Below are 12,071 nucleotides of genomic sequence, written 5' to 3' on the forward strand. Positions count from 1 at the left end.
ATTGCTGTTTATATTAACTGAAGCACAAAAAACAAACATCAAGAATTAAGACGTGGCTGAGATAATCACAGTAAAGTCAAATGTAAGCCATATCAGTAATAGACTTTTTCATTTTTTGCAGTAAACATTATGTATCTTTTACACATACCTTTAATTGGATTTCAAATGTTAGCTTCACCTGGCCTGAGGATAGTGAAACCCAACAATATATTCAAAATAATGTCACTCCATTTTCAAGTCTATTTATACACTCCAAATAGAAGCCGTTTGTATTACAACACCTTCTCCCTTTTAAAACCACACCAATGAGACCTACAAGTCCTTTATGATCTGGAAGCTGCTTATCTGTTCTACTTCTCTTTCAACAGAAGCCCCCTCTCCCAAATGCCCCAATTTCTTTTTTGTTTTAATTTTTTTATGTTTGTTTATTTTTGCGCTCTAACGCACATGCACGAGAGAGAGAGAGAGAGAGAGAGAGAGAGAGAGAGAGAGAGTGAGCATGAGCGCATGAGCATGGGAGGGCAGAGAAGGAGAGGCAGAATCCAAAGCAGGTTCTAGGCTCTGAGCTGTCAGCACAGAGGCAGACATGGGGCTTGAACCCTGGAGCTGTAGATCATGACCTAAGCCAAAGTCAGATGCTTAACCAACTGAGCCACACAGGTGCCCCTGAACACCCTCAATTTCTTAACCATAGGGTCTCTGCACATGCTATTGTCATCTCCTTTGCCTGAAATGTTCTTCACTCTTTCTTTGCCTTGTAATTGCTCAACACATTTTTATATGCTTCCCAATTCCCTGAAAGCTCTATAAGAGCAAGCCATATCTGTCTTGTTCATTATTGTACCCACAATGGCTAGCACAGTACCTAACACTTACTAGACTGTCAACAAATACTAACTTTAATTAGACCCGTAAGACTGAGCTCAAACATCAGTCTCTTTGGGAAGGTGTCCCAGATCCCTGACATTCTGGTGATATATCTACCTCATGTACTGCATGGGCTCCCTGTTCATATCTGTTGTACTGAAGTGCAGTTCTTTAACTGTCTGTCTCTCTCTCCCAGTAGACTATGAGGTTCTTCAGGTCAGGAAGTGTCTCAACTTCATCCTTCTAACCCATGGCACTCTATATAGCACGTGGTATACTCTAAGGAGATTAATAAATACCTATGGAGCAGATTATTGAGCCACATTTGAGCTTGGAAGATTCTCACCCATATCCATCTCTTAAACAGGAATTGGATGAAAGCATCGGATAAACAGGTCATGTCTTTCTGTAGCACGCATTTTTACTCAATTTTTCAGGAGGGGAAACACTTAAGTTATTTAAACCACATACGTGTCTGTGTGCATGTGTGTATAGTAAGTCGAATTCAAAATATACATCAAATTTTAAGTAAGATAGAAACTTTGACAAAGCAAATTTACCTTAGGGTTCCTTGTCTGCCCTGTCTAGAAGCATGCATTTCCTCTTCGGTGCTGTCTTTGGGTAGTTTACCACCTGCATGATTAAAAAGAAAGTTAATGACAATGACAAAGCCAGGATCAAAGCTGTTTTTAGATATATAATGTTCTTTTCACTCTACTGTCCCAGTTAATTGCCTCATCACATATATAGCATGGTCAAATTTATCCTAATGCACTCTCAATAAATATGCTCATAAACAGATTCAGCAGAGCTGAAGGGGAGGGCAAAATAAGTCATAGCCTGAAGATATCTGAATAACAGGCATTTGGACATGTTAATAGACTTAGTATCCAAATTACATTTCAGGCTTCTCTAGCATATATGCTCTTATTCCGTGATGGTGGTTCATTCAAATCCTGCTCTGCCCCTATAACATTCTCAGTGTGAACAATATTTTTAGAGGACCCTGTTTAAAAAAGTTGGAAGAATATAGCCTGGGCCTCCTCCTGACAACTCAAGCACTAAAGACTAATAATGCTCACAGTACTCTGCTGTTGCTGCTGCAGCACAAAAACACCTAGCATTTGTCTCGAGATTTACATTTTATTTATTTTTTTTAATGTTTATTTATTTTGAGACAGAGAGAGACAGAGCATGAGCGAAGGAGGATATAGAGAGAGAGAGGGAGACACAGAATCTGAAGCAGGCTCCAGGCTCAGAGCTGTCACCACTGAGCCCAACGCAGGGCTCCAACTCAGGAGCTGTGAGATCATGACCTGAGCCGAAGTCTGACGCTCAACCGACTGAGCCACCCAGGTGCTCCTGGAGATTTATATTTTAAACAAAGCTTTGATACACATGATCTTACTCCGTACCACAGCTCTAAACCTAAATGAGTTCAGGAAACAGAAAATAGCACTCAATCCAATTGTTAGCTCTCTATATAGGTGCTTTTGTTGAAGAGCCTTATTTCCCCCCCCCCCATACCTCCAAGATTAATGAAGTAGTGGACGTCTGCTGCTTCTACTACCTAGCAGCATGGGAATAAAGGAACGACTGTATTTCTTTGGTCGCAAAGCAATCACGGCAACACAAAGCACCCACTCTTTCTACTTTGACCCATACAGTCTGTCTAGGCAATTAATCAGCACTCCACGTGGTGGTTTTCCTATAGGATGCCAGCTGTCTGGCCAATCCACCCCTCCCACAGAGCTTAGCAGGACCACACCCTGTCAAGGCCTCTGTGGGAAAGGTGCTCTGACCTACACTAGTGGAAGCTGACACTCAGGTAGAACTGCCAGTGTAACTCATACTTGAAACCTTCCGGGCCTCACTTTCCCCATCTCTAAAATGGGCTATACCTCCTTTCTCTTGACTAGTTCTCTTCCATTTCACGCTAGGCCCCGGGGAAGTGAAATCAGTGCTTAACCGCAGCTTAAAGTCCTCTCCTTTCCTCTGGATCCCATCGCTGCGCTGGGCATGCTCAGTAGCTGGGGCCCGCTCTGCACTGGGAGTAGGAAGCAGCTTTCTGTGCCCCGGCTGCAGACTGCGGGCACTTTGATGAATCACGTGTGTTGAGGCCCTCTTAAAGAGATAGGCACCTACTTTCCCTTCCACCCTAAACACCGCCCTGAGGGCGGCGGCGCCAGCGACCTTGGTAGTTGCAGCTGCTCAGGGGCAGGGCTTGCCCCAGCACCGAGTAGTGGCAAAGGCGTGTTGCGTCGGGGGTGCATGAGAGCCGGGATCCTGAAATCGGCAGCTCCCCAGGCAGACACACTCTCACACAGGAAGCGGTGATACCGAATCAGCCAGGGCAGCGGGACAACCCCCCAGGGGCTTCCCCAAGTTGAGGAGAGTTGGGGTTACAGGGCATAGGTGATAGGGCCTAAGAAAGATGGAGCAGCCCGGGGCGGCGGCGTCGGGAGCGGGAGGCGGCAGCGAGGAACCCGGTGGGGGCCGGAGCAACAAGCGAAGCACAGGGAACCGAGCCGCCAACGAAGAGGAAACGAAAAACAAACCCAAATTGGTGAGTGCTCCCGCAGTCCCCGCCAGCCTTGGGGACAGCCAGAGCCCCAGGAACCTCTGTCTGTTACGCACCGGGGGACCTGGGGCCCCCTCCCAAGGCTAACCGCGACCTCGCTGTGCTACTCCAAGAGCCACCAAAGGAGCGGCCACGCCACGCCGAGGCGCGGAGACGGCGTGGGGGCGGAAGAGCACCCCCTTTCCCATTTAAGCCCTTTCTCACTCTTCTCATTCCGGGAGGCAGTGCGGGAAGGAGAAAGGCCCCACCCCAACTTGGGGAGACTCCGAGTACTGGGTAGGGTCTGTTATTTGTCTAACTTGTGGGCGCGAATCTTTGCGCGATTCTGTTCCTTCCCACTTCTGTCAGTTGCTGGGTTTTGACTCTTAACGCATAGTGTCCGGGCAGGGGAACCTCTCTTCTTTTTAGTCCAAATACTTGGGAGCCCACCTAGAGACTTGCACACCAATCCCACCCTAAAGAAAAACACACAACGTAGGCTCCTAGTCTTTCTACTTTACCAGAAATCTAAGAGTCGCCTACGTGCTCTTTTTCCTGTTGCCTCTTCCATGTGCTCTCCCCAAGAAACATTTCTTTTTAAGAGCGTGGGAGTTCGAGGCTGGGTGAGGTACCAACTGTTGTGCATATAATAAGCAGAGTCATTACAGTACTTCCACCTAGTTGATTAAGAACGCTCAAAAGCAGTAAGCCCACCGCACAAGTTTCATCGTCCTGAAAGTGTGTGAACCAGTGGTAGACGTCCATTTCCTGCCACTGACTTAATGTGCAGAGGAATGTAATCTATGGGGGCTGGTATTAGGTTGGGAAATACTGGAGTTTCCTCAACTCAGTTAAAAAGGTTCCTCTTTATATACATATATATATATGAAAATGATTGAATAGGGAAACTTAAAAACTGGTAACATTAACAAAATATATTGGCTAACGTCAATTTTTCCCAACCGTGGCAAGTATTATGCAGACATTTATCAATAAACTTTCTAATTTGGGTGGCATGAGGGGAAATGATTTTCCTGTACAAATTCAGCAAGTATTCCTTCTGTTTGAAGGTTCTTAGTCCAGATTTGAAGTACAAGCACATGTTGCACATGTTTCAGTTTTAACTTGTTTTTAATAGGGGAGGAGACAGTGACATTACTAAACCCTTTTCTTATGGCATCAGATCATTTGGTATGTATGTACCTGTTGCACTTCTCTCTTGCCTCCTATTTTCCTTTCAATTCGTATTGTTCATATTGGAAAACAATGGTCAGGGTGTTATTTCGGGAAATATGCAGCTTTCCATTATATGGGAAGGGACCTGATGGGGTAGAATAAAATAACCAGTTTAAAGTTTCATCACTTCTACCCTAACTTGAGGCAAATTGAGAACTTGCTTACTTGATATGTCCTGTTAACCCAGTATTTACAAAAGTAGAAATTGCCCTTTGTGAATTGTCTATGCTGGCTGAAGGTTAATGGGTTTAATAGGTGCCCCCTACCATCATGAAACTTAGAAAAGTTTTGTGAGTGTATCACTAAAGTTTAATACACTTAAAAATTCTGATATGATTTTGATATTTATCAGTTTGTTGTAAAAGAGTGATCATGTTTCCTTTTTTCCCCCTGGACCCAGTACAAAACTGTGATTTAAACAGTGATGAAAAGTTTAAGCAAAAATAAAAGTGAACTCCGTGTCCACGAGTAGTTTGGTACATCCAACAAGAACTTTCTACTTGTAGGAAATAATGCTTTCAAGAAAGCACTTATCTCTGTTAGTTATAACACCGTGATTATATTCTTCCCTTCCCTTTGGTCATTTGTCCTGTTTCATCTTTTATGTTTTACTTGCTTTGACAAGGTAACTAGATCGTTATGAGATGGTATCACTTTCAGTTCTTAGCTAACACTGTTCGGTGTTGAACATAGCTTGACATAGTAGAACAAGTATTTGAATGCAAGAGTTCGTTAATATCAATCAGAACTTGCTCTTTTGCTCAAACATAACTTTTGAGCCTTACATGATTTTACAAGCAGATGTATCAGAGTTAATAAAAACAAATTTAGAAGGACATTTCAGCACATTTTAAAGCAAGCAAGTTGATCAAACAAGACTTGGAATACTTTTTTAAAAAATAAATGCCTTACTCCTTATTTTGAGCTGTCTTATTGAAGTGCTCAACACTTTCTTCTAAGGCCTTTTAGGATGGAGTTCTTCTGGGCTTCTTAAAATATTGCTAGTAAGCTAAAAGCTTTACCTAGACTAAATTTTACTATTTTGAGTATTGTGTTATTAATCACTGTAGTAGTTCTTTTTTAAAATTTTTTTAATGGTTATATTTATTTTTGAGACAGAGAGAGACAGAGCATGAGCAGTGGAGGGGCAGAGAGAGAGACGGAGAGACAGAATCTGAAGCAGGCTCCAGGCTCTGAGCTGTCAGCACAGAGCCAGACACGGGGCTTGAACTCATCAACTAGAAGTTATGACCTGAGCTGAAGTCCGATGCTCAACCAACTGAGCCACCCAGGCACCCTTGTAGTAGTTCTTAATTGTATGTGGGTAAAGTAGTTGTGGTGTGATATTATGAAAGAGAGCTATATGTAATAGAAATTCTTCATGTAGATGATTGTGGTGGATAGGGGTTCTTAAACTCCTGAAATTGTATGAAAAATTTGAGTATATGTAGGTACATTCATTTTTCTGGGCCTCATAGTTTTCATCAGTTTCTCAAAGGTACCTGTCACCTATAGAAGAATAAGCACTATTGGGTTACCAAAGAGAGAGGGTAAAGGAAATGCCAGTTGATTCCAATCCAAGTTACTAGGGAGAGGAGGAGGTCAGTGATGAAGGAAGAAGGGGAATAGTGCTGATCACACAACTGATTGATATTGAAGATAATTCATCTGAGAGTAAAAAAGTTAAAAACATGTCTATATAGTATTAGCTACGATGAAAGTTTTCATTATATAGAAAAAGTAACAATAGTTATAGTATATTGGATTCACTGAAGTATAAGGCTTGTGATTCACTTGTTTTCGTTGAGTTCCTTATTGTTCCGGAAAACTGGGGAAGGAAGGTATGTTTTCTATAGAGAGGAGCTACTTTAATTTATATCTCATACTTTTGCTGGGTATTACAATTTTTTCAAAGTGACATTTCAGGACTTTAATGACCTTTGTTTAAGATTAAATAAGAATGTGGGGCACCTGGTTCGCTTAGTGGGTTGGGCCTCTGACTTCAGCTCAGGTCATGATCTCACAGTTCTTGAATTGGAGCCACTGCACCCCCACCCCAGGCTCTGTGCTGACAGCTCAGTGCCTGGAGCCTGCTTCAGATTCTGTGTCTCCCTCTCTCTCTCTCTGCCCCTCCCCTGCTCACTCTCTTTCTCTCAAAAATGAATAAACATAAAAAAAAATTGAAAAGATTAATAAAAAATGTAACAGAACTTCAGTTTTCTCTATCTTTAAATCCTCACAGTGACCCTTTTATCTTGATTCTTTTTACTGGAGGCAATCTTCTCTTGAATTTCTCACATTTTGAATAATGCATTAGTACTATTAGTACTAGAGCTTTGTATTTTATGTAACTGTTTGTATTTTATGTAACTGTTTGGTTAGGCCCAGATTGTAGCATGTCATCAAGCAGCATGAATCTTAGATTAATTAGTAATTTGGTGTCAATCATGGAATGTATTTTGTCAAATCTACTAGAGCTCCAGAAGTATTATGAAGGAGCTGCATCTTGAATCCCACATATGTAAGGCAATGACTTGACCATTAAAAGAGGCTATTGTTAAAGTAGAACTAACATCCCTCACACACATTCCACGGTGTAGAGTGGCTTAACATTATTAGATGTTTTTGCATTTTGACTTTGTGTGAATGTGGTTTTTTTGTTTTTTGTTTTTTTAGAGGGACAGAGGGAAACAGAGTCTTAAGCAGCCTCCACACTCAGTATAGAACCTGACACAGGGCTCGACCCCATGACCCTGAGCTGAAGTTAAGAGTCTGATGTTCAATTTACTGAGCCACCCAGGCGCCCCAGACTTTGTGTTTCTGTATTATTCCTGAAGCCTTTGGTTCTTTCGGCAGTGGAGTCAAATTAGGGACTTGATAGAAGTTAATTTTCTGGCTATTATATAACTTCCTGAATATTTGGTTGTTTTTTAATTAGATAAATCATGGTTTGATTTTAATTGATAAAGTTGAGCACAACAGGTTCATTTATGCAACATTTACTGAGCACCTATTCCATCCTAGGCATTATTCTGATGGTTGGTGATACAGAAATGCTCATAGTCTAGTGAGAGAGACAGGGAAGTTAATGATTAAAGAGCTGTGTGTAAGGAATCCTAGGAATATGCATAGGAGGGTGATATAAAAATGTGGAGAGGTATCTCAATCTAATTGGATGATTGTTACAAGGAAAGACTTACTAGAGTAGGTGACATTTGCACCAAGGCTTGAAGAATAAGGCATTAATTGAAGAAGGGGAGGGAAGGGCAATTTTAGGTTGAAAACAACATATACAAAGTAGAGAGATATGGCAATATGCCTAATAAAGGAACTGTGGGTAGATGTTAATGGCTGAAACAAAGGGTACATATGGTAGACCTGGTAGAAAAGAGAGAGTCCAGATCATGATGGATATTTGTATGTTGTCTTAGAGTTTCAGATTCTTTCTGCAAGCCATAGCAGGCCATTTAAGAGATTTAAGCAGGAGACTGGCCTAATAAGAATTGTGTTTTAAAAAGAAACTTAAGGGGTGCCTGTTTGGCTCAGTCAGTTAAGCATCCAACTTTGGCTCACATCATGATCTCAAGGCTCCTGGGTTCGAGCCCCATGTTGGGCTCTGTGCTGACAGCTCAGAGCCTGGAGTCCGATTTGGATTCGGTCTCTCTCTGCCCCTCCCCTGCTCATCCTCTGTGTGTGTCTCTCTCTCGAAAATAAACAAACACTTAAAAAAAATTAAAGAAACTTAATACAGTGGAGAATTTCTTGGAGAGGGGTGCCAGTATGGAGGCAAGAAGACCAGTTTGGAGGACTGAGTGGCACAAAGAGTTTGATGTTTAGAGACCTGGATTCCAGTTGCAGCTCATTTACTCTTCCATTTACTATCTCATCTATTTACTAGGCATATTTCTCTGCCCCTCAGATTCCTCCTGCCACTCCCTTGCCTCACTTTCTTGCCACCCACCCTGAACATCTTCACCAAATTTGGAATAGCCACCTTGTTTCTCCTTTATAAATCTCACCTGCTTGTTACAGTCCAGCTTGGGTCTCAAAATTCCATCATTGTTTCATTAAAGTTTCACTGATTACTTCAGCTTACCAAAGGTTCTTCCTTATTCTCAACTCATAAATATTGTGAGTCTGAATGTTACATGCTGATCTTGTATCTACAGAGATTTTAAAGTGCTTCTGGGCAGTGGTCCCACTTTATGCCTATTCTTTAAAACTTGTAAGCCAGTGCTTGGTTGCAAAGCTACTCAGTAAATGATTATTAGCTCAGAATTCTTTCCCCATAGGCTAGACATTTTGAAAATGTAAAATTGTTGAAAATAGGCTTTTAAAAAATACTCCATCAAATGAACCTATCTGTACATTCCTCTGTGTCCTTTGTTTTGAAATTCAAGACACTTCTTGTCTGAGAGAACTCCTTATCCCCTTGGTTGGATTCTTGTGATGACCCAGCCTGAACTTCAATGCCGAATAAAGGTATTAAAACTCATGACCCAAGAAACATTGTTATTAGTAGGAGACTTCAGATTATTGGCAAAAGAATACTGAATGGAGGACACTGGGTTCCAGTGTTCATTCTATATTTTATTTGCTTGTGATCTCTGATGAGCAGTTTAACAGCAGAAGTTTAAGCCCCTTCATTAACATCTGCCAGTTGGAGATAATGTTTGCCTGATTGGCTTTACAATGTGCTTTAGATAAAACATAGTAATGAATGAGATAGCATTTAGAAAATTCCATATTGCTGTACAAATATAGAGCATTACTATTAACCCCATATATTACCTGAATCAAATGTGATTGTGGATGAATGGCTTGATGACTTTTTTGTAATTTGATAGCTCTAACATTATTGTATACAGTACCATTGTATGGTTATATGTTGATTGATTCCTCTTCTCTCCCTAATTCCATTTGTCCACTTGGAGAATTGTATATTCTGTCCTTCTACTAATAATTCTTTCTGTTTAATGAATAGAAGATGTAAGTTTAACATTTTTTTCACTATAGTATTTTTTAAGCACCAGACTGCCATTTTTTTTTCAGTTCGTCAATTTGACACATTTAAAATTTGTGTTAAAAAACGTTTATTAGATATCTTTGGTATTCTGCCTTGCCAGGAAGCTTACTGCTGTTATACAAATAAGAAAACTGAGTCAACTGATACGTTAAGGGGACTGACCTAGAGATAAGTTTAAAATCTATCACTTCTATTGTAAAGGTACCTATAGCACAGAGTTATTATGCTTCAGGGTCTCTGAAAGTGAAACATTATTCATCTCTCTTTTTGTTCCTTTTTTGAACAATTATAATTATAATCCACCTAGAGTTCACTACAAGTACCAAGAACTCTGGCAATAGCAGCATGTCATTGAAATGAAATCATATTCTTTGCCAGTTTGGCCCCATACAACACTTTAAATAATGGTATGCACTGAAAATTGTACACACACAATATATGCTAATTTATATCCATTAGCACATTTGGTTAAATGTTACTGGTTATCACTAGCACCATATGGATTATTTCTGAAGACCCGGGTTTCCCCTTTTCCTATATTCAGTCTGCCATGCAAAAGAGACCAGTTCCTTCTGTCAGATTTGGGGTGTTTGATATGCTATTTTGTCTCAGGACTGAAGAGAGTAAGATCATGGCCAGGTGACTTGAAATAATAATTGTATACTTCATATCTAAGTGGGTATCTTGTAGGAGACACTCATTGACACTCATTGTCTTCTTATAGGAAGGAAGCTCAAAATTGATGCACGTAAAGAATGGTCGAAATATATTTTTGCATAGCTATTTGCTATGAATGTAAGTAACAGAAAGAAATGAGCTCATATTAATTTAAAACTTATTTATCTCATCAGGTTGAATCTGTTTAAGTCTGAATGATTTATTCTGGCTATAGCTTGAGCAGACACTCAAGTGAATTCTGATACTTGCCTGCTTTATGTGAGGAGGTCTAGGGAAAGAGTATTCATGCCTTTCTCATGAAACAATATGGCAAACAAAATTCTTACTAATCACCACTTAACATAGGCTTTTGTTTAATGAAGGTTTTTCTGTATTGCTTTCAAGAGAGTATGCTACCAAATACAGACCAGCAAATTGTCTACCAGTCTCTCCTTCTGTTAAGGCTCTGTATAGCAGTGCCTACTTCATGTGAAAAGCTTCTAGGTGGCTATTCAGGCAGGTCTATGTAGTAATCCAACACTTCATTAGGGATGTATTATTCCCCAAAGGCTATTGATTCAATACCCTGGTAATTTTGGTGCTCGACCAAGGGAGACAATGTGTTGGGTACAGTCCTTTAAAAAAATCTGTCATTCTGAGATAGATATCCACATGCTTTTGTAAAGATTTGGTCAAAATTATGAGGAATTTTTGTCTATCCTTAATTTATTGGTCTCTCACCTAGCTAAAAGTAAAAGAGATAAAGTTTTTACTTTATTTGTAATATGGGGTAGTTAATATAACCTTTTTAATAAAACAAAAAAATTCCAAACATACTAAAAAGTAGATAGGATGGTATAGTGAATCACCATATATCTATTACCCCCAATATAGCAGTTACCTAGATTTTCAACATTTGCTTTATACATCCTTTATTTTTTCCTTGCTAAAGTACTTTAATGCAAATCCTTGATATGTCATTTTACTCCTACATACTTCAGTGTGCTTCTCTAAAAATTACTTTTTTTAAACATAACCACATGCCACTGCTGCATCTTTAAAAATTAACATATTGCTTGGTGTCATCTAATATTTAATTCATAATCAAATATTTCTAATTGCCTCAAAAAATAGTTGTGATCTAATGTGTGCCTAATTAACGTACATGTAACTGAGCTCCTTAAACAAATACAACTTAAAGTTAATGGTAAAATTTCATTTAAAGTTACTCCACATAAAGTGCTATCATAAAGTATCAGCTCCAATTAAGTTCGTTTCTGTCTTTAGTTCTGTAGAAGTATCTGGAAAGGTTGCCTATGCAAGTGTGGAGAGACTCCTTAGAACAGCTACTATATGCCATAGAAAAGAGACCAGATGAAGACTTTTGGCTCCACTCGCTGGTTGGGTAATCACTCATTCTTCATTTTGCAATTCGTGAAGTGGAGTGGGGTTTATGTGTAAGTATTTTCTACCCAGGGAAATGTTGTAGATAGTTGGGAGAAGGAAATGAGTTATTGAGTTCTGCAGATAGTGTTCATATAACTCTTTGATACATGCACACAGCTAATATGTTACTAGATGTAGTTTTTATTTCAACACAAACGCCAGTTTGGTAATTGAGGTGTCTTTGGTTTTTAGCTGCTGTATTATACTTTAGGTTGCTGAATATGGATAATTGGGTGAACAAACGTTTACAAAGAACTCTGAACTATTAAGTTTTGTTAT

The 12,071-nt window shown here is 39.9% G+C and overlaps 1 protein-coding gene and 1 long non-coding RNA gene across 2 annotated transcripts in view; one reads left to right on the top strand and one right to left on the bottom strand.

Annotated features, from left to right (window-relative positions):
- Window positions 1-1,427: 1,427 nt before the first annotated feature.
- On the bottom strand, window positions 1,428-2,880 carry LOC122477881. The gene is made up of 2 exons (XR_006295778.1): window positions 2,769-2,880; window positions 1,428-1,500 (listed from the first exon to the last, which is right to left on the bottom strand). It is a non-coding gene; the product is annotated as an uncharacterized LOC122477881 (long non-coding RNA).
- A 161-nt stretch (window positions 2,881-3,041) lies between these two features.
- Window positions 3,042-12,071, top strand: part of DIAPH2 (diaphanous related formin 2) — a 1,001,003-nt gene continuing 991,973 nt past the window's right edge. The window contains exon 1 of the mRNA XM_043571351.1: window positions 3,042-3,433. Within this exon, the coding sequence (XP_043427286.1) occupies window positions 3,302-3,433 (132 nt within the window). The 5' untranslated portion in view covers window positions 3,042-3,301. The remainder of the gene's footprint in view (window positions 3,434-12,071) is intronic.

Source organism: Prionailurus bengalensis, chromosome X (assembly GCF_016509475.1).
Source record: "Prionailurus bengalensis isolate Pbe53 chromosome X, Fcat_Pben_1.1_paternal_pri, whole genome shotgun sequence".
Classification (NCBI taxonomy): Eukaryota; Metazoa; Chordata; class Mammalia; order Carnivora; family Felidae; genus Prionailurus; species Prionailurus bengalensis.